At 58.4% G+C, this 22,195-nt stretch overlaps 1 protein-coding gene across 16 annotated transcripts in view; it reads right to left on the bottom strand.

Moving 5' to 3' along the window:
* ABLIM3 (actin binding LIM protein family member 3) overlaps positions 1–22,195 on the bottom strand; it is a 42,084-nt gene that overhangs the window by 5,855 nt on the left and 14,034 nt on the right. For 7 of the 16 annotated variants that reach the window (XR_014318495.1, XR_014318496.1, XR_014318497.1 and 4 more), the window contains exons 2-13: positions 11,322–11,462; positions 10,078–10,261; positions 9,757–9,869; positions 7,982–8,108; positions 7,469–7,562; positions 4,021–4,108; positions 3,334–3,392; positions 2,935–3,006; positions 1,847–2,002; positions 1,464–1,493; positions 1,051–1,180; positions 205–303 (exon numbers count right to left, since the gene is read on the bottom strand). Coding sequence is in view for 2 of the 16 variants with exons in the window: in XM_082771980.1 (XP_082628106.1) it covers positions 205–303; positions 1,051–1,180; positions 1,464–1,493; positions 1,847–2,002; positions 2,935–3,006; positions 3,334–3,392; positions 4,021–4,108; positions 7,469–7,562; positions 7,982–8,108; positions 9,757–9,869; positions 10,078–10,261; positions 11,322–11,462 (1,293 nt within the window). In the remaining 14 variants the exon portion in view is untranslated. The remainder of the gene's footprint in view (positions 1–204; positions 304–1,050; positions 1,181–1,463; positions 1,494–1,846; positions 2,003–2,934; positions 3,007–3,333; positions 3,393–4,020; positions 4,109–7,468; positions 7,563–7,981; positions 8,109–9,756; positions 9,870–10,077; positions 10,262–11,321; positions 11,463–22,195) is intronic. The other 9 variants (XR_014318500.1, XR_014318501.1, XR_014318502.1 and 6 more) reach the window with 5 other exon arrangements.

Genomic DNA, 22,195 nt, shown 5'->3' with positions numbered 1-22,195 from the left:
CAGGACACCTGGGTGGTGATGGAGAGGGGGGAGAGTTTGAGCTGCAGGTCCTGTTTATGGATGGCCTCTGCTGGGAGGAGATCCTGCTGCCAGCTGGCTCTAGGCAGGCGGCGGAGCTACGCATGCGACACACAGGGGATGGCACATGCGGGCATGCGACAGACACGGTGCTTCCCTAGGGGGCCCGGGGGCTCTGGAGCCTACCTGGAATGTGGAAATGCTTGGGTGCTTGGTATGAGGTTGGAGTAGAAGACCTCACATCTAACTGGCTATAGTAGGGGGAGCTGCGCCCGCTTTCTGTGCCTATGCGGTGCCGAGCAGAAGCAGCCATAAGTGACCGAGAGAGAGAATGAGAGGCAGAAGAAAATGGGCATTAAAGGCAGTGGTGTCAGACGAGTGGGGCATGGCCCACATGGCGGTGGGGACGGGGACATGCGCCAGGCTGTAGCCCAGGGTGGGGTGTGCCAGAGCAGAGGGGGGATTTCCTGCACCCCTGAACGAAGGCAGGCTGCAGAGGGGGCCCCACGGTAGGTGATGTTAGCTCAGGACCTTTGTAGTGCGGTGCAGGGGCTGCATGGGGAGGCAGCACCTCCGGACACACCAACCTCGGCTTCTCCCGTCCGCTCCTCCCTGGCTCCCAAGGCCAGGAGACCAGGCACACCACTCTCTGCTTGCTTCCCTGCTGCTCTCGAGGGTGCATGTGTGCATGCACAGGGCCCTTCCTTGCAGCTCTTGCAGCACAAGCACCCCTGTGCATGTTCTCTGCTGCTAGCAAGACAGCTGAGGGAGCAGCTGAGGGAGCTTCTCTCCTCTAGGCCTTCCTGGAACTTGGACCCCCCCCCCCCCCAGCCAGTTCTGCATGAGCCCCAGCTCAGGTCTGAGCCCCCTTGGCCTCTCCTTGCCAAGGACCCCACCACTCCTGAGTCCTTGTCCCAGCCTGCTTGCCAGGGGATGGACCACTGACGTCCCCTGAGAGAAGCAGGGTGTGACCCCTGCTCTGTTTGGGGGTCTGAACATGGCCCAGCCTGGGCTCACAGCCGAAATCCTCACCTGAGCGGTAGAAGTGGTGGGGGGACCTCAGGATGGTGGGGGACATGCCCTGCCGGCTGTAGGTGGGAGAGTCGATGTAGCCGGGGCTGGAAGCTCGCCTCTGTCGCATGTCAAAGCTCTCATAGATGTCCTGGGGATGGAGAGGAGCAGGGGTTAGAGCTGACAGGGTGAGCAAGGGAGGCAGGCTGGTTCAGGGAGGCACCCCGTGGCCAAGGATGCTGGCATGCACACGTGTCCTGTGGGGGCTGCAGGATGTCCCCAGGCTGCTCACTGAAACATGGGCAGCAGAGCCCAGGGGCTGGGCAGAAGCAGCCCTAAGGGATGGGGTTCCCCCATTCCCCCACCTTTGGCCAGCACTTGGCAGGGGATGTTGAGTGGAGCCCCAGCAGTGTCAGTCCCCGTGGTGACATTACCTGCGAGTACGGGGAGAGGGTCCCCAGGGACTGGAGGCAGCGGGAGGTAGAGAGGAGAGACAGAGACAGTGCGTGAGTAATGGGAGCGGTGACAGCAGGGCCACACAGTGGCTCGTTTTCCCCATGTCACAGTGAGAACAGACTCATTGCCCTTTTGGCAGTCTGTCCCTGCACCCTGGCAGGATGCGAGCCCACACCATGCCCTCCTGCTCGTGACTGCCATAGAGAGTTCCCTACCACCTCACTGAGGGTGATCTCTGCTCCCCTGGGGACAGGTCCCCCCTTGTCCTGCCTCTCCGCAGGGCTCCTGGAGACTCGGGTGAAGCCCCACACCATGTCCCCAGACCAGGGTCTGGCTCTGGGCATGTCTGGGCTCTCAGTACCTCCCCATAGCTATATCTCTCCAGTGTCTCATCCGACGTGTATCTGTGATAGGGCTCGTATGAAATGAGGTCAGGACGCTGCACTTCATAGATGGCTTTTATCTTGGGAAGAGCTGCCAGGTCTTTGTAATTAAGGATCTCATTATCCACTTTAGCCTAGGGAGAGGGAGAGACAGAGAGACAGCGTCCTGGTTTCAGTTAGGACAGAGTTAATTTTCCTCCTAGTAGCTGGTAGGGTGCTATGTTTTGGATTAGGATGAGAAGAGTGCTGATAACACCTGATGTTTTAATTGTTGCAGAGCAGTGCTTATACCAAGACAAGGATTTTTCAGCTCCTCACTCTGTCCTGCCAGCAGGCAGGCTGGGGGTGCAGCAGGAGCTGGGTGGGGACAGACCCAGGACAGCTGACCCAAACTAGCCAAAGGGGTATTCCATCCCATCTGGGGTTATGCTGAACAAAAGATAGGGCTGAGTGGCCAGGGTGGGGGGGCTGGACTGCTCGGGGTTAGGCTGGGCATTGGTCAGTGGGTGGTGAGCAATTGCATTGTGCATCACTTGTTCGTACACATTATTAGTAGTAGTACTATTATCATCATTATTGTTATTATTATTATTGTTATTATTATTTTCCTGTCTTAATAAACTGTCTTTACCTCAACCCACAGGCCTCGCTTTCCCATTTCTCTCCCCCATCCCAGAGAGGGAAGGGGGGAGGGTGAGCGAACGGCTGTGTGGTGTTTAGCTGCCGGCCGGGTTAAACCACGACAGATGGAAAGGGAGAGAAGAAGAGGGAAGGGGAGGCTGGAGCACACAGTGCAGAGCTGGCACAAGCGTACAGAGCCCCAGCACCACCACAGCAGGGGCGAGAGGTGAGCAGAGGCAGCCAAGAGGCAGCAGCGGGATGGGGCAGAGGAGCTGGGATGAGGGGACAGCGGGACAGCGTCCTTCTGAGTGCTCCACTCTGTGCCAATGGGGCAAGGGGACACAACTCCTCCATGCTGCTGTGGAACTGTCTCCCCCTCCCTGAGTCACCCCAAATCTATGGTCACAGTGCTGCCCTGTGGGGCTGAGAGCAGAGCTGTACTTACGCAGATGACTCTGTTAGGGGAGCCGATGCTGGACCCAGGGGGCGAGATGGAGGTTTCTGATGTCCTTCTGTGCTGTGGGGACAGAAGAGTGAGGGCAGGTGAGAGCCCAGGCAGAGCCCAGCCCGGGCAGGGCAGTGGGGGCAGCGAACAGTGCTCGTGCTGGGGCTGAGTCTTCCTGCAGGGGCATCCCCCACCCACTACCCATGACCTTTTCAGGGGATGTGGGGCAGGAGAGGGGCTGCTGTACCCAACACTGTCCCCCTGACAGTGGGGACGGGGCTCGCACAGGCTCAGGAACCACACTGGGCTGGGACACTACTGCAGCAGGAACCAGGACTTGAGGGTGGCATCACCTGGGATGTGCCACCTCTGGGAGAGACCCCTCACCTTGCCACCTACCTTCAGCTTCTTCTCTGCTCGGGCTGCCTGCTTGCAGATGGGGTGCCACACTTCAGAGCCTGAAGTGCAAAGGGAAAGTGTTTGAGCTCCGTGCACAGCCTGCACCCCCAGTTAGAGATTGTCCTGTCTTGTCCCTGCGTTCCCTAAGCCCTGTCATCTGCAACACTGTCCCAGAGCCTGCTGTCCCCCAGGGGGATGTGTCTGTGCTCCCCCCAACTGCACTGAGCAAGAAATGCGTTGGTGCATGAGCTGCACTGGTGCTCGAGGTGTGCAAGTCCTGCACACTGCAGGGACAGCTTCTGGGGGTGGCTGTGCCCCAGGGGGACACCTGAGCATGCTGTCCCTGCTGCCCACAATGGGGGTTTTCCTGAGACCCACACCCTGGCTCTCGCTGTGCACAACAGTCCCTTCACCACCCATGTGGCAATCAGTGATTTGGGATGATGGGCAAGCACAGGTTATGGAGAGGAACCAAACCCTGCACAGGAGCCAGACCTTAAGGTGGCTGAGGGCAGGGACGAGCTGCTCTGACACCAAGCCAGTGGCCAGGCTGGGCGACAACCTCACCCCTGCGGTGCTGCTCTTGGCGTAACCTGGGCAAGAGGCAGACGGAGTGGATGGGATGGGGTCCCGGGCCACCTCCCCTGGACCAGGGAACATCCCTTGCCAGCACAGCGGGGTTCCTACCTGTGAGGTACATCTCCTCGCCTTCCGTGAACATCTGGTGGCAGCGCACACACCTGGCACAGGCAGGGTGGTAGTGCTTCCCTCCTGCCTGCAAGGAGAAAGGGCCCTGAGCAAGGCAGGATGCGGTGGAAGCCATTCATCCAGAAACAGCCCCAATCTGGCAGGCTTAGGGCTGGACTGGAAGCCCAAAACCAGAGGCTAGCAGAGCCGGGGGGTCCCAAAGCTGAGCCGGAGCTGGGCTGCTTCCCCTGCTCTTTCACAGCAACCAGGGGTTTTATTGGTAGCTTGCCTCCACACCTAGCATTTCAGATATAGGCTCATTTTCTAGGCTCTGGAGCTGGGAGGAAGGAACCAGCTTGGGGCTAGGAGGAGTCAGAGCACAGCCCCAAAGGACGTTTTACTCCTGCAATAACTCAAGAGAGAGTGGAGGATAATTCAGGGTGCCAGAGGGAAGATGAGGCTCTGGCTGACAGAGGGAATGGTGATGATAGAGGTGGCTGGAAACAGTTGGAAACGGGAAGGATCAATATGAAAATCTGCTGTGAAGATTAGTGAGAGCAGCCACCAGGAAAGTGGTGATTGCCCACAAAATCAGCAGGGAACCAATCCCCACAGGGTGTGGATGGCAGCCAGGGGCTTTTCCCCTCTGGTCTATGCTAAAAAGGACCCACCATCACATGGGGCTGTGCTGACCAGAGACAGATATAAACACGTGGAAAAGAGACTGAAAACAACCCAGCTAAACCCCAGCTCCTAAAACACCATGGGCTAGCACGCCTGCAGTCCCAGCCCCACATTTCCCAGTGGCTGCAGACATGGGCCCCTGGTAAGGGATGTGTTGCAGCAAGGTGAGCTCGGTGCTCTCAGACCCTCTTGGTGTCCCCCTGTGGCTCAGTGTGCTGACACTAAGGGAAAAAATAACACAAACGCCTTTTTGTATATGGGAAAAGTGCTGCTGCTTTGGGTTGGACCAGGCTGGGAGGGAAGCGCTGCAGGAACGCAGTGGGGCCGGCTGCTCCCCATCGTGCAAACGGACACCCCATGTCCCCAGCACCCACCGCTCCTCTCCAAAACTGTGTGCAAGCCCTGCTTGCTTTATACTGCTTACTATTACAACTCATAAAGGCTGGCAGAGGCTACGGGTGGCAGGACCCGTTTGTTACCACTTGGAGTCCCTCATAGCCTCATTAATCATTCATGCCTGGCCGTGCAGCTCCAGCCCCTTTGAAAGCCCCCAGGCTGGCAGATAGCATGGGAAGGCTTGTTAGGGCCTACAATTATGTAAAGGCGCCCTTTCCATCCTGTGCCCCACCAAGGAAGACGATTAAAGCTCTGGTTTCACAGGGAGTGCTCAGGAAGACTCTGAGCAGGGCCAGGAGCAGTGCAAGCTCCCTGGGCTGCCCGGCACGGCCACCGGGACCCCAGCGCTGTGCTGCTCTCAGCTCGGTGACAATGCCTGCGAGGAGGTGGCACCTCTCCTGACACCTCGCCACTGCCTGCAGGGACCCCGGTGCCACAGCACATTACTTCCAGCCTGGCAGAGCGCCGCACACAAGGAGCGCTCCCTGGTGCTGCTGTGAGGTTGTGGCTGCTCGGGGCATCCCCTGGGATCCAGCCAGCATCTGTCTCCCCACGGCCCAGCACAGGCAGAGCTGGCCGTCTGCCCCATTGCATATGTAGGGGCAGGAACATCGCATGCTTATCCTAAGTGGATGTGGCTGCACCAGGCAAGGAAAACCCTAAGAGCAGTGCAGTGAGCATCCTAGAGATGGAGAGTGCCAAGAGCCTGGGTTCCCAGCTCCCTTTCACTCCTCTTATCTGTCCCTAAACCCCATGCTGGAGGGGCAGAACATCCCGCACACTGTCCTGCTCCTGCTTCCTGCCCCTCAGCACTGCTGGCAGGTGGCTGGGATGCAGCGGGTGGTTGAGGATGCTCCAGTCCTGGCCGGGTGCTGTCAGGGACCAGACTGCCCCAGGGGAGCTGAGGCTCAAGCTGAGGGAGCCTCTGGCTTCACCATGCTCCTCTTGGAGGTTTACTAAGCAAGCAGCCCTGTACTGGGCAGCTGCTCCGCAGCAGCTGCTGCAGTGCTGAGCTCATGCTCGCAGCAGCCAGCACGAAGCACAAAGTCAGCAGAAAGCCTTCCCAGGCAGGGGCAGCTCCCCGAGGGAGGATGAGGAGGAAGATGCTGGTGGGTCCTGGCTCCAGCTTCAGGAGAGGTCTCTGGGCAGGTGCAGTGCTCTCAGGCCTGCCAACCAGCAGGGGCCAGAGGATGAGTGCTGCTTGTAGGTGTGCCAGGCTGGAGGAGCCCTGGGGCAGCTCCAGCAGGCTCCAGCCCCCTCCTCCAGCTGCTGGCTACACAACTGCTGCTGCTGCAGCCCATAGAATCTGTGCCTGGCTTGCTGCAGAGCCATGGTACCTCTTATTTTGGGATACTGCTTCCTATTGCTGCTGGCTGGGGTGGCAGAGAAGCTGGCACCAGTGCTGCTTGGGGAGCAGTTCCCTCCCACCCCACTGCAGAGGGGAAGGGCTCAGGAGTGACTTTGCTGCCTCTCTGTGCCACCACAGCAGGACCAGCAGGTCTGAAAACCACAGTGTGTTTTGTTCTGACATCTTTCTCTCTGCCTCCCACCTCCTGACCCTTTAGATTACGCTCAGACCAGATCACACTCCAGCCTTCTTCCCCCTGCAGATGTTGGGGATAGAAACACAAAGCAAGCGTGTTTGAACCCCCATCCCCAGGAGCAGGACTGCAGGAAGGACCAGCCCCAAACGGTCTTTCTTTCCCCCCTAAAACTACAATCTCCACCCACCTGGCTGCTCCTGACCGTACAGCTCTACAATCGCCCCAAACCTGCACCATGACCACCTGCACCCGTTGGATCCCTGCATGCTGGAGCAGCTCCTGCTGGCCAGGATGCTGAGCAAAAGCAAAACCTCCTCCATATCTGTCCCAGGGCAGGGGCCCTGCTCTGGTGGCAGCCCTGGGGGGTGCATGGGGAGGCTGCATGCAGACAGGATGCTGCAGTCCCCCGCACAGCTGTGCTGGATGTGTTTCCAAGGCAACTGTCAGGCTGCTCGCAGGGATGCACTCGGCAGGCTTATTATGCTCTGGAGCTGGGCATGGCGGCAGCTGGTTAGGGCTGGTGTCCCCACAGCCGGGGCTCTGGGCACGTCTCAGCATGGCCAGTCACCACTGGGGGTGCTTCAGGGTCTCGGGGACCTGAGCCACCTCTCCAACGGTGTGCAGCATGGTGCTGCTCCTCCTCTAGCCCTGGCTCCTTCTCCTCCCACTGCCACCCTCCAGACAAGGCGCTCAAAACGTGCCCACACCCCTGCTGCAGGGACAGCCACGGCCTCGAGGGAGGGATGCTGTGACAAGGGTGATGGGTAGGATGCACACAGCCCCCATTACAGGGCAGGACAAGTGGCTATGGCCTCGAGACTCACCTCCAGGACCCTGCCGCTGATGTACCGGTCACAGGTCTCGCACTTGATGCCGAACTGGGCATGGTAGTCAGACTCACAGTATGGGACTCCATCCCTTCAGGAGAGGGAGGAGAGCGAGTTGAGGCAGGCGAGCTGGGCTGGGCACCACCTGCAGCATTGCCAAAATCCCCCCAGCCCAAACAGTACCCCTGGGAGCCACCTACCATGGGGCACTTGTTTTCTGCCTGCCTGTGGAGCCCGATCCTGGCAGGAGAGGGCACCTCGGGCACCAGCCCTCGGCTTCTCCATCCACCTCCTGCCTGGATTTGTATTACTACCTTTCCCCAGCTCCTGCTCCCTGCGTATTCAAGGACAAATTCAGCACTGCCTTATGCTGTTTTGCCTTTGATGCCTCTACTGAAAAGCAGCTCGGACACCAAACCACCCCCTCCCCATGGCCAGGTGCCCAATCTCCCAGCACTGCAGCTCCAGCAGCAGGGGATGGCCCCACCAAGCCCAGCCAGTGGCACTCACTTGCTGATGTACTCCCCGGTGAGGATGATTCCACATGTTTGGCACTTGAAGCAGCTGACGTGCCACTGCTTCTCCAGTGCCAGGAGGGACTGGCCTTGCTTGATCTCCTCCTTGCAGCCTGCGCAGTCTGGGGGTGGGCGAGAAGAAGGGGGACGCATGAAAACACCGCTGCCCCGTGGGGATCCTTTCTTTTCCACTGGTGGGAAGATGCCACCCTCCTGCCCATTCCCACAGGGAGCCAGGAGGAAAGCCGCCTGCTGGAGCTGGGATCAGCATGGCACAGAGCCAGGGCTCCCTGGTGACCTGTCCCTGGGGGCTCCCCGAGGGGCAGGGGCAGTGGGAAGCCCCTGGCAGTGAGCGGAACAGAGGAAGGGCTGTGCTCTCCAGAAGCCGCGTCCGGCCCTGCCACAGTATTTATGAGACTCCCTTCCTTCCCCGCTTCCCTCGGCTCCTGCCAAGGCTGGGAGCAGGAAGCACATGGACCTCAGACCCCTGACCTTGGCTCCTCATCCTCTTCTTCCCTGTGCAGCAGGTTCAATGGCTGGACGGCGTTTCTCCTTAACCCCCTCCCTGCTGTCCTCCTTCCTGCAGCGCTGCGGAGGCGCAGCAGCACCACGCAAGCAGGCAGGGCTTCCCACTCAGCCCAGCCTCCAGCAGCTCTGCACCCAGCCCTTGCCCACTGAGCAAAGCTGGGGGGATTTTTGACCTTCCAAGGCCCTGGCCAAAAGAAAAAAAAGCAGTTGCATCAGCTTGACTGAGTCAGGATCCAGCCCTTCTCACACGCAAGTGCTGCTCGCCTAGTTCTTAAGTTGCTCCCAGTGCTGGGGCTGCAGGGAGAGGCACAGCATCATTCCTCCGGGGAGGTCCTCCCCACTGAGGGCACCAGCTGGACTCCAGCAGCCTCAAGTGCCACCCCTGCAGGGTGGCAGTGCTAGGGCCACCAGAGGAAACACAGCAGGAGGGAAGCCAGGATGGCACCATGTGCCTGGCTGCTGCTGCTGGATAAAGCATGGTGCCCTCGGGTAACCTTGCTGTGCACACTCGGGAGGAGCTGGAAGGGAGGAAGCCAGCGTTAGGCAGAGCCCATGGCAGCCCTTCCCCTTCCTGCTGCCCTACGGGAGGCTGCAGGTGCTGTGGGCTGGCCACAGCATGCCCCAGGCAGCTCGCCCACTTGGCTCGGGGTGGCAATGAGGACAGGGAAGACCTGTCTGTGAGCCCCAGCCACATCCCCAAATCAGGCAAGCTCATGGTGACACCTGGCCAAACCCACCCAAAACATTGCTCTTGCTGTGATTTAGGTTGGGATCATCAGCACAGGCAATGAGCCTGAGAAATGTTCCTAAGTTGGTGGAGGCAGTGACCAATGGCAGCCCTCGGGCAGCCTGTTGAGTCTCTGGCACAGGGACAGGGTGGCAGCACCCACCCAGGTCACAAACAGGCCAAGGGAGTGACTGAAACCAGCGGTGACCTGTAGCCCTGGGTGGAGGCCAGGACTGCCCTACTCCTCCTTCAAAACCTGCGAGCACTTGTGCAGGACTACACGCCAGCTCCCAAACCCTTCCCATCACCTCCTCGAGCACTGGCATGGGCAGCTCTGCCCAGCACCAGCCTGGGGAAAAAGGCACAGCTGTAAGCATGGGGGAGACCCAGGGGATGGGCTTAGAAAAAGGATTTCAGGGGAAGCATGAACAGCCCTGCTAGCCCCAAGGAGAAGGGCCTGCAGGAGCTCCTGTGGTCTCTCCTCGCAGGTGTCGCATAACACCTGCGTAACTTACGGCTGGGTCCGTGGATCTTGATGGGTTTGGTGCTGATGAGCGACTGGGAGCAGTTCTGGCAGACACAGTCCTTCCCGCTGAACGTGACCTTGTCTCCAATGGGGAACGGCTTCCTGTGGCCAAGGAGAAGGGGAGACATTGGAGCCATGTGCTCGGTCCATGGCTGCAGGTGAGGGCAGGCAGTGAGCTAGGCACTGAGGCAGCTCTCCAGCTTGGACCACCCCATAACCTCCCAAGGATTTCCACCAAGAAAACCAGGTGCCTGCTGAGGTGCACCCACCTCTGCACCCTCTCTGTCCCCTGGTGCCAGCGGGGGCTCACCTGCAGGTGCTGCAGACAAAGCACGTGGGGTGGTAGGTCCTGCCCAGCGCTGAGATGACCTCTCCAGTGATGAAGTCCCCGCAGCTGTCGCAGCGGGTGCCGTAGAGCTGCTGGTAGTCATGGGTGCAGATGTACTCCTGGTTCTTAAAGAAGAAGCCTGACTGGGCCAGGTCACAGCCACACACTGCAGGGGGAGGACACACACCCGTCAGGGAGGCAGAGGGCGGCTGCACCCCCTCAGGCTCAGGCCTGGGGCCTCGATTGGGTTTTCCCAGCCCTATTGGGCAGGTTGAGGTGAATCTTTTCCCTGCTGCTGCCCCAGAAGGGCTCTCAGGGCATCCCAAAGACACAGGTGTCTGCAGGCATCTCAGAGGGTTTGGTTTCCCTGCCCACCAGGCCCACTGGGACCTCCCCCAGCACCACAAGATGTCAGTGTTGGGCTGCAGCAGGGTACAGGATGGGGCCGCTGGGGAGGCATCCAGCCCCTTCCTTCCCTGCAGCAGGAACCGTGGGTGGTGTACAGCCCAGAGTGATGCACAGAGACATGGCAAGCCCTGGTCCTCAGTGTCATTCCCCTCCTGCATCTACAGGGAGACCTCAAGAGCATCCAGCCCTGTAAGGCACCTCAGGAACAGCACAGAGACAGGCTCCAGGGGCCTATGCACAATGCCCATCACCTCTCCTACAAGGTGATGGGGTGCAGCGGGGTGGCCAACTGAGCACCTGCCAGCACAGCCCAGTTCCCTGCTTTACCCAGGGCAAGAAAACTCGAGGCAGGATCATGCCTGGCTGGCTGTGGGGCCCAGAGTGCATCTTCACAGGCTGCCCTGGCTGTGCCAGACTCCTGTGGATGTGGTGGGGATGAGCCTTGAGGCTGACGTGGAAGCTGGTGGCAGCGAGGCTGAGGTGGCATGGGTAAGAACTGAGAGGGAAGGTGAGACAGGAGGATTTCCTCTCATTATTTATTCCCTTTCACTGGAAAGCAGGCAGCAAGCTCTGCCAAGATCTCCAGCCAGCTCCGTCCTCTTTGAAGCCAGTGGCTGCCTGAGCACCTTGTTGGGGGGGAGCAGCCTTTGCTCCTCGCAGACACCTTATGGCACTGAAGGACACAGCAGCCCCCAGCCACGTGTGCAGCTCCGAGGGAGTGACAGCACCCAGGTCTCTGGCACCCCTGTACCTGGTGGCTTTGGCATCCTTCAAGGGACATTGGCAGCCCAGTGCCGTTGTGCCCTGCCCTGTCCTACCTTGGCAGGTGAAGCAGCGGATGTGGAAGTGGTTGTTCTGCACGCGTACCACCTCGCCCTTGCAGGTGTCCCCGCAGCGGTAGCACTGGATGACGGAGGAGCTGCTCCCAGGGGTGTAGGGGCTTTGCTGGTAGGGAACTGCTGGCAGGAAGGAGGGAGGGAAAAACGAGATGGAAGGGGTCTGTTAGCATTTGGGACGCAGCCTGGCTGGGCGTCATGGCACCGACAGCCCTGTTTCAGGCAGACATTAGGCAATGCTGAAGCTAAAAAGCAGACAAAACCATGCTGGTCCCTGGTGGCCCTGACCTGAGTGCACATCCCTGCCCAGGTCTGGGATTCCCTGTCCCTACAGAACTGCAGCCACCCACATGTGGCTCACAGGCCTGCATCCCAATGCTGCTTCTTGCAGGTCCCTTTCAGGGTGCACATGCAGAAGGGGTCCAGGTCCTCTCCTGGGGATGCTCTGGGAGGTTTCCTTCAAACATACAGGTGCCTGGGGGTGCAGGGCAAGGAGAGCAACACCCCGAGAGTCAGCCCCTCACCAGAACACAGTGCAAGCACCCGGTCCTGCTTGCTGCCCCTACACAACTGCATCACCTGTGCCATCACCCCCAAAGCCGTGCACAGCTCCCTGATACTCTCCTGTCCGCAAAGCAGGTGTAGAAGGAGCACGCAGGGACTGGCCACCCCGACTGCCCTGCTTGGCTTGGCTCCACCAGCCCTGCCTTGCTGTTGACCTGCTCATTTGGCAGCAGCATTGGGAAGGAACAACAAGCTTGTGGAGCTTCCACTTGTTTGTTTGGGAACTCGACGGAGAAGTCGTTTTTCAAGGAGCTGCCAAGGATGGCAGCAGCTGAGAGCCTTGGCCTGGGCAGGTCTCACCTCCTTGGCCAGCAGCAGCAGCCCCACCGCTCCTTCTGCAGCGGCACTGGGACGCATGCAGCCTCCATGCTCAGCAGGATGGGCACACGGGGACACCGGAGTTCTAGGGAAAGCCGTCTGGGTGCTCACCCCACTCCTTGACCCTCTTCCGGCAGCTCTGAAGACCACTGTGGTGGATGGATGCACTGCAGCCTCACCCCTACCCCATGGGAGGAACAGCGCGGAGCAGAGGTCTTTCTGCTGACTCAGCACACCCCAGACACGCACCGCAAACACTACGAGGAGCAGCCCCTGCTCCACCTGCACGCTGCTCACAGGAGCTCCGGGCTGTGCTAATCGCCATGCTAATTGTGGCTGGCACAGACCGAGAAGCAAGGCCTTGTTTGCTGCGTGGTTTCAGAGACAGACTTGCAATTTGGGCAACCTGGCCACTGAAGGGCAAAGATTTCAAAGGACTGGAGACTTTCTGACCCAGAGCTAAACTGCGTACCCAGGAACAGGAGACGCAGCAGGCTGAAAGCTGGCACGCCAGCACCCTGTGGAGCAGGGAGGACGGGGCACAGGACAGAGGAGCTCACTCATCGGAGAGGCTCTGCATTCTCTGAGGGACAGATCGGGTGTCAGGGAACAGAAACAGCCCATTATTGGCCTAAAAAGCAAAGAAAGAAAAGTCAAAGTGAGATTAGAGACCATCTCATGGTAAAAGCCCATCTCACGGGTCAAGCACCCATGGACATGCTCTAGGACATGTGGGGCTGCTTGCTGCTACCACCCATGGGGACACAACAGGGTGACAACGTGCTGGTCCCCCTGACTCTGCTCTGTGCCCTGGGGCTGTGAAGGGACAAGGACTGGAGCCTGCTGCTTCTGTGCTGCCTTGGGAAGCTAGGCTGAGCGCTGCGAGGAAAGCTGAGATGCTCTATGAGAATCCCCCTGCCCCTCTGCAAAGCTCAGGCTCCAGCCATGGCACGAGCTCCTGAGAGCTGCTGGGATTTCAGATCACCTTGGGGTCCCAAGCAGAATGGAGGGCACCCATAAAAGCAGCAGTGCCTCCACCCATGCTCCTGCAGGGACGCACAAACCTTGGGAAGAGGGGTCCAAGACCTCCTGTAGCAGCTGTGAGCCCATGAATGTTGCAGCAGCAGGGGGAACCCTGGGCTGGTCCCAACAGGAGCACCCGGGGATGGGTCTCCTGCAGTCAGGGGACATCCCTGCTGGAAGGGTGTCCAGCAGAGCAGAGCCACAGCACTGACACTTTTCATCGCATGCACCCCATGCTCACACCCTGGCAGGGAGCGAAGCAGGAGTCAAGCCCTGGGATGCAGCCATGGCAATGCACACAGCTCAGCCAGAACAGCAGGAGGTGGGAAGCAGTGGTGCTGAAAGGCTGCAAATTACATCAGCACTTAAATAAACATTAATAATAATAAAGAGGAAAAAAATGTCAAAAAAAGCATCAACATCACTTATTTGGGACTTCTGGTCTCTAGGGGAAGTGTTTGTGTGTCCATATGGCCAAGCCCTGGTGCTGGCGGGCCTGAAGGGAGAAGAGGGAAAGGAGCTGGGGATGGGAGAGGTGATGGAGAGGTGCCCGTGGCTGTCACCGTGCTGGCAGGGATGACACCCATGGAGTCACTCTACTGGCATCCACGGGGACAGGAGCCAGCTTAGGGCACCGCCGCCATCCTGCTGGCTTTGTTCAGTGCTAAGACCCAAGCTCCCTGGTTTGTGATTAGGCTCAGCCTCGTGATGGAATTTTTGCCAGGAACATTAACGCATTGTTTTGCTGGGGCTCTGCTTGTTTTCCAGCAGCCAGCTGCCCGCCTCGTGGCCCCACGCAGGAAGTATTACGCAGCACAGCACCCCTGCACAGGGGGGACAGCTGAGCGGGGCAAAGCTCATTACACCCAAATAATCCAGTAATAATGTAAGTAGCATTAGTGGCCTCGCGGGCTGAGATACAGCAGGCGAAGGGGTGGGAGCTACCCAAGGAATGCCTTAATCTGCCCCTGTTTTGCTCCTGTTGTGCTCACAGGGCAAGATTTTAACTGGGCTTCACCCAGTGATCAATGCATTTGCAGCCCCCAGCAGGGTGCAGAAAGCTGCCCAGGGCTGGATCCCCCCAGGGCTGTCTCCAGTTCCTCCTGGCCCTCGCTGGGCACAACCCCAGGATAGCTGGGCAGTGAGATACGGTGTGGGGCCACGTGGGTACGCGGCAGATCCTCCACTGATCTGGATTAAGGTGGCACCTCCGGTCAGGGATCGGTGCCCTGCACCACTTCAGGGACACACAGTGGCAGCCATACACAAGCAAAGGAGCTCAAAATCTGTGTGGGAGAGACAGTGTCCCCAAACAGCACCCAAAACTGCACCAAGGAGTACACCGAGGAGCTTTGTCCCCAGAGAGGGCATGGGAAGTGGGGCCGCAACCAGCCCAGGAGACACTCCAGTCCGTCAGCAACCCTCAGGTCCCTGCTCCGTGACACCAGGCGGTGGCAGCCCCATGTCCCTCGGGCAGGATGGTGCCATTGCAGGGAGGCAAAGCAGAGGATGGGTCAGAGGCTGGGAGCACAGTGGGGGCCAGGGAGGCTCAGGAAGAGGAAGCCCAGCCCCAGCAGTGCACCGGGCCGGAGGCGTCGAGGCCGAAGAGGGGCAATGAGTGGCTGGAAAGGAATTCTGCTGGAAGGGCTGGATGCTGAGGGAGAGGCTGGGTTGAAGCACTGGGACATGGTGTGTAATTTTGGGTGGGAAGGGCATGAAGGAGACCCTGCTGAGGGATGGGGGGGAGACAGGAGCCCCAGAGCCCCTGGGCTTGTTCCACAGGTGCACCAGGAGAGCAGTGCATGGGAGCCCCGCGGGAGGCAAGGGGCAGGATTTCCCCTCGTGCTGGAACCTTGCTGCGCCCCGAGGGTGGTGGGGAGGAAGGGCGGGAGCCCCAGAGCTGCGGGACGTGGTGTTCTCATCAGCTGCAGGGCTGAGGGCTTGTCCTGCAGAGGCCAAAGGCAAGGAGGAGCTTGGCTGTGGCCAGGGGGAGGAAGAGATGGGCAAGCTTGGGGCCAGCTGGTGCCAGTGCTGTGGGGAGAGCCGTGGCTGCTGTGCCCCTGCAGTGTCTCTGACCTTGGCACTTGGGAACTGTCCGGCTCCCAGCCCTGCAGCCGCTTCCTGCCTCATCCCTGCCAAGGATGCAGCAGTGGGGGAGGCACCAGGGCTGTGTCCACAGACAGCCTGGTAAAGGGCACAACACAGGCATGTGCAGCCCAGCTATGCCATGCACAGGTAGCCCAGCTGAAAGATGTGACAAAATACCCCAAATAACTGGGGGGCTCCGAGCGGTGGCTTAGCCGAGAGCTGCAGAGACAGCCGTGTGGCCATCTTGGTGCTCAGGTTGCTGGCCATTGCTCTCTGTCATGCTTCCACACATAAAAGTCTTTTGGAGCAGTGAGAAAATTCTCCCCTTGTGAGAATTTAGTGAGAAAATATCTCCCCTTCATTAAACTATTTTCATTCTAGTCTTTCCCCTGTGTAAAACCCAGAAGCATTCCATGATCCCTTACCTAAGGTTAACGTCAATTTTTTAAGCTGGGTGTTGCTGACAAAGGCTGAGTGCAGGTGCCATGGATCTGTTGCGGGGCACCGTGAGCCTGGGGTGGCTCCGGCTGCTCCACATTTTGCTGCCGCTTCCAGTGTTTGCACTGCATTAATTGCTGACACCACAAGCAGAGCTGCAGGTGTGGGCTGTGGTGGCACCACTGAGCTGTGAGCAGCACCGAAGGGTCCCCAGAAAGTGATAAAAGAGCCCCGTTAGGGAATCACGGAGCAGGCAGGATTGGGAACCCAGCGAGGCCACGCACCTCTGCTCTCATAGCCATCTGTGGCTTATGGCAACAGCCCTCAGCCTGCTGCTGCTCCCCATCTTGCCTCAGGCTTCCCTAATCAGATCATGACCCATTACTGCTCCCACCTGCCTCACGCTGTCCCCCTGCTGCTGCCACTCCCACTCTATGTCACCTCCTTCAGTGGGACACAGGACAAAAACAGGACGTGGGTGCCAGGACAGCAGCGCAGCAGGGGACGGTGCAGGCGAGGGCAGGCGGCTGCCAGCAGCAGGACATTGGTACTGCTCCGAAATGAAAGGAGGGAGGTCACTGGGGGAGCCAAAGGAGAAGGGGAAAAAGGGAAGCAGAATGGAGAAAATGAAAGAGGTTAGAGGGAAATAGGAAAAAAGAAAGGGAGCAGTGAATAGAGAATGTGCGGCTGAGTTCATTCCTGGCTGCGTTCATGGAAATTATTCTCTAAGCACAAGCATGAAGGAAGCCGGTGATTGTGTCCCCCCCCCGCTGCCGGCAGCTGCCCCTGACTGCAGGATGTGCATTTCCCCCGACAGGGCCAGGGAAGCCCAGAGAGCCTGTTGGGGCTGGGGCTGTGTGGGATGCACCTCCTCACTGTGGGGTCAGGCCCTGCCCCGGCACAGCCCTGTGTCCATGAGGACACGGGCTGTGTGGGGTGAGAAGCCTTGTGAAGTGCTCAGAAGCTTCCTGAGCCTGGCAGCTCCTCCCCGGCCTGCTGGGTGCTGCTGAGGACAGCCGCGTGCCCCGACATCCCTGAAATGACCCCGGGAGCACAGGGAATGGGGCTGTGCTGGCAGCACAGCGCTGCCACCGCAGGTCACCGTGACACAGGCACACCCAGGGCACCACTGACACCAAAGCCATTGTCCAGGAAAAGAGATCCTTGTGCTGCACAGGGCTGTGGGAGGAGGATGAGCACAGCACCCTGCCGTGCACACAGCACCCCCAGCCCCTCCAGGACCCACACCAGAACCCACAGCGATGTGTGGCTTGCATGAGGGCCATGTGCTGCCATGCTGGCTGCCTTTCTCCCATCTCCACCGAGCGCTGCCGGGGGCTTTTCTTCCCAGCTAATGCTTGTACAGCTCGTCATGGCAACAAGAGCTCCTTGAGCTGCAATTGCGGCCAGGACTCTGGGTGCTCATGAGTTTGCAGACACCATGCAGATGCTTCCAGCAGAGCCCCCGGCCCTGCCAGCAGCCTGTGACCCCACACTGGGTGTGAGCAGTACCCTCCTGCCTCTGCTCCCCACGGCAGCCTGCAGCAGGAACTGCTTTCCACCAGCAGCACACTGCTTCTCATCCTAAAACAAGTATCATGCCCGTCCCCTGGGGGCCCAGCACGGACAGCCAGCACGTGGGCAGAGATGAGAAGTTCACCTCCAGCGGCTCACAGAGAAGAGATCCCCCAGCTCCGAGCACCCAGGCGCCGCAGCAGGCTGGCCACACTGCAGTTGCCTGAGCCCCTTGCATGGCATGCCCACTGTCTCAGGCAGGCAGGAAGGAAATTTCTGCCGAGCATGGCTCTGGCTACATAGAACCCAAGAGGGAATCACGGGCTCCAGGAGCAGCAATAAATCTCCAAAAGGCACAGCTTGAATTGCACAGTAACTATTTAATTCCCCTCCCCATTAGCCCTGAGAATATTTTAGCAGTTCTTGGTGGCTTGGGGAGAGGGAGACAGAAGATAGACTGCATTTTAATTAATAATGGCTGGAATGCTTGGCTGCAGGGCAAGAGCCATGGTGAGCCTGCAGCTGGGAGCTGCACCGAACAGGAGGGGACAGCATGGCGATCCCAGGGGGGCAGTGGGGTGGCACTGGGTCCTGCCCCAGGGTGGCTGCTGCAGGACAGCTGGGAGCTGCCCGCTCTGCCCCATCCCTGGGCAAGGATGCTCCACAGTGACTGGCAGTGCTAGAAAGCAGGATGCTTCCCCAAGCATGCGGGATATGTCCCCATCTCATGGCTCCGATGCAACTCACCCCATCAGCACTGCAGGGCGATGCCTGCGGCTGGCATAGGCATCAGGTGCAGGATGCTAACAAGGGAGAGGTGGGGACCAGCTCAGAGGTCCTCAGGACCCTGCTTCCCAACAGCCACCCTGAGGTCCCCACACAAGGCCCAGTCACCCCAAGTGTGGGTGCTGGAGGCTGGCTGCATGCACTCTCGGGCAGTCACCTGATCTGCTCTGTTTCAGCAAAACGGCCTAGCAGCAAAAGCCACTAGGGTGAACCAGAAATCAGAGAACATCAGGCCAAGCCTCAGACATGATGTGCATATTCAGCACACCAGAAGAAAACTGCAGGAGCTGGTGGGAGGAGAAATGGGAGGGCAGGGCAAGCCTGCAAAGGGAGAGATGCGCCGGGGGCTTATCCTTGTGCAGCAGCAGCCCAAGCAAAACATCCCTGCCCAGCACCTGTGAGCAGGATTCGCTAGAGAAGGGTCAGCTGAAGACAAACAAAAAGCCTTTATGAGACGTGCAAGGCAGAGAAGGGCTTGATTCAGATACCCTGTAGCACTGTGCAGCTCCCAGTGCCCCGCATGCTGCCCGGAGCTCTTCTTGCTCAGGCAGGAGGTGAGAGCAGAGCCCCAGCTGGGGCTGCAGGGGCTCTGATGCCCCAAGCAGACACCACTGGCACGCACACATTAGCTCTTAACCCAGGAGGCTGTAAAAATGCTGGATCCTGGCCCAGAAAGCCAGATCAGGTTTCTCTTGAGGGATCACCTCTTGAATCAGAGGGGTCAGCCATGCTTTGGGAGGCCTGACGGAGCAATAATCAATGGGCATGAAGCCCAGGGGCATGCAGGGGGGCAGGAGCCAGCTGGGAGCTGCCGAGAGTCCCCGGCCACAGGTCCAGAGACCTCGCAGCACCCCAGAGACCTGCAGCCCTCACCCCGCTGCTGTTTTCCAGCCCTGGCCGGCAGCTGTAAATTCTTGTTGGATGCTGATCCCACCAGCTCCTAGCAGATGTGTGGTGCTCCCTGAGATCAGTGGTTTGGGCGGTGGAAAGGTTTACTTGAGGCAGGCAAGGAGGGATCCCCACTGGGAGGCTGAAGATGGAATTTCATCCTTACATCTGGTACAGCTTAAAAATCTTACCCAGGCTGCTATAGATACAAACAAACTGCGTATGAGCGTGGGGGCATGAGGTAGATGAGTATGTCCAGCATGCTGATACATCACATATCCACGGTGTGCTGGGCTTGAGCTCTGCCCGAGCCCCAAACTGAGCTGAGGACTACCCTGGGATGGAGATCTGGTTGAGCACAAATCCAGCGGGACAGTCACAGAGGAGGCTCTCAGTGGGTGCAGGAGGAGTACCTGAGACCACGTTCTCCAGAGGACACAATGTGCAGCTAGGTCCTTGGTAGCACCCTCCCTCCACCCTGCCACCCCTGTGCCACAAGAGCCCCATGCCTCACAGGATGACACAGCCCCAGCCCTGAACCTCCATTGCAAGGGGATGCTGCAGAGCCAGAACACAGGGGCACCCATGATGAGGCATCACTGCAGGCTGGGAACCAGCAAGGGGCTGACTCTGACTCTCAGGGAGTTTGTCCCACATCCCTTCCTCCAATGTGGCCAACTGGTGTCATCCCCCTCAGGGCCACTCCAGTACAAGTTTCGGGTACCTGGCAGCCACAGGGGTCCCACCATCCCCTTCTGCACCACTCTCCTTGGCACCCAGCCCCTCTCCTGCCTGCAGGGGTGACTGACCATGGCTAGGGACCTGCAGGGTGGCCCTGGAGGGAAGCAGCCCGCCAGTAGTCACCCATTGGCCAGAGCCCATCTCCTCCCCCGGATTTTATTCATGAGGCATGACAAGTGGGTGAGCTGCAGGCAGTGAAATGACTGCAGGCAGCTCCTGGCAGCTAGAGAACAGGAGGAGAGGAGAGCGCCTGGGCTGGGGAGTGAACCCAGCCCACACACTGCTATTTTCTGCTCTTACTGGGCCAGGAAGGTTTGGGGTGTCCCTGCAAGCAGATGCCTTTGGGTCCTCAGCTCAAGGGGTGTCAGATGTGCATGGTGAAGAAGAACTTGTGGCTCTGGCCAAGAGATGAAACCTATTAGCTCGTCATTTTTTGCTTCACCTGAATTTCTTGTTAAATTGAGTCTACGTGTGATCCTGGGAGAGAGCACAGTGAGCCATGGGGTATGCTCCCCGTTGCCGTCAAAGCTGGGGGATGCAGCAGCCCATCCTGAGGGATTAGGCCCAGCCAAACAAACAAAAAAGACAAATAGCACTGAAGAAGGGAAAGAGCAAAGAAGATGCTCTCTGACACAGTGGCATCAAACACCAGGCTTTGGAGGGGGCTGAGGAGCCAGTGCCAGGGCATTGGGGCAAAGAGCTAACACAATGGAAAAGTTCAGGCCAGTTCCTCACACGCACATGAGCGTGTTCGAGGCAGCCAGGACAGAAAGGAGCTTATTTCTGGCTGATGCACTGAGGGATTTTCTGTTTGCTGCTGTGTTTCGTATTTGCAGCTTCCCGTATGGAAATGTTTTTTTCCCTTTAACCTCCACCCACAAGCCCTGTGGATTTTGTTGCAGTTTTCAAAACATATGGTGCATACATTAAAAAAAATAATAAAGGATGCTGTATTTTAAATATTACAAAGCAAGCCAGGAGCCAGCATTTTTAATCTAGGGCAGTGTCTGAGAGGGGAAAAATGTGGGCATTTAGGATTTTCTAGACCAGCTCAGAGCAAGAGCCCCATTAGGGGAGATAGAGGCAGGCAGCTGCCCAGGGCTGGTGCCCACTGCTCACGCCCTGCCCTTTATATGGACCTCAGGGCAGCCACATCCAGCACGGTTTTACCCAGATAATTCACTTCTAGCATCCAGCCACCCCTTGGCGAGGCTGTTTGTATGCGATGCTAGAGGAAGACAGCATCAAACCATAATGCACTAAGCTAATTCCTTCCCAGCTCCTCCTGCAATCAGTTGGTTCCCCAGTGGGCTGGACTGGATGCTGCCTCTGTCACCCCACTAATCACTCTTTGCGTAACATCCTTCATCTAGCCAACACAGGCATTGCAAGAAAGCTGAATTCTTGCTTTCTGCAGGCACAGGTTAGCAGACAGAGGCTCCTCCATGGCATTGCTCGAGACTAGAACTTGTTCTTTTATTCTACAGAGTGAGTGCAGCATGCTCATTTGTTTTATTTTAGACTATATTCACACTGGCATTGTAATTCCAAACTGTGAGGCTACATCATAGCCAGAGAATGAAGGGTGGGGGATTTGCTATTTTTAACTCCTTCTGCTCTGGGGAGGGAACTTGAAATCAAATCTCTAGCCAGAGACACCGCATAGATATTAATGCAATGAAGTGGGAATTTGGACTGGGGGTGACAGCTGGCCAAGCAAGCCCTGGCATCACAGAGGGGACAGACCCCACAAAAATAGGACACAGTGAAGGGGTGTACGTTACAGGGCAACCTTACTACCATCAGTGCGTGCTTGGAGGCTGTAGGTTCAAGACCAGCCGCCATGCAACCAGTCCCATTCCAGGGGATGAATTTCAGCTCCGGGCTGGCAGCAAAACAGATTGGGAGCTTCCCCAGCAGGCTCCAAATTCCTCCAGTCTCTCTTACACCCCAGAAAACAGCTGGGAGGGGTGCAGCACAGCTCACAGCTGCAGTGTGAAGGGCACGGCCACATCCCTGTCAGGCCATAAAACTGCCTCCAAACCATGGCATCTGAAGAGAAACCACACCTGTAGCCACTTAATACGGACCACCTTACAAAAAATATGCAAAGGACAAGGGATGAGCATAGCCCCAACCCAGCTGGCCCCAGTGGTGTCCTCACAGATGACACAAGCAGCACAGAGGGTGCTTACCACCTCCTTTAATCTATTGTAATCTCCACTCTAATTCTGTTGAAGGCAGCAAATGGAGCCTTTAATTGGCCAGAAAAAAATTGCACCCCTCTGCAGGGCGCAAGGGAGACACCTGGCTATGCAGGGGGTGGTGGAGCCAGGAGCACAGTGGGGGGCAGCACCATGCCAATGTCAGCCACATGGCCACCAAGGGATTTTAGGCACTGCAGACACTGTGGGTTGAAGAACAGCATCAGGCTCGTGGTCCCATGGGCTGACTGAGCTGCCTCCTGCTGCCTGATGTCCATCTCACCCATCCCA

This window comes from Aythya marila (assembly GCF_965140915.1).
Source record: "Aythya marila genome assembly, chromosome: 14".
Taxonomy (NCBI): domain Eukaryota; kingdom Metazoa; phylum Chordata; class Aves; order Anseriformes; family Anatidae; genus Aythya; species Aythya marila.
This window is presented reverse-complemented; position numbering and strand designations above follow the sequence as displayed.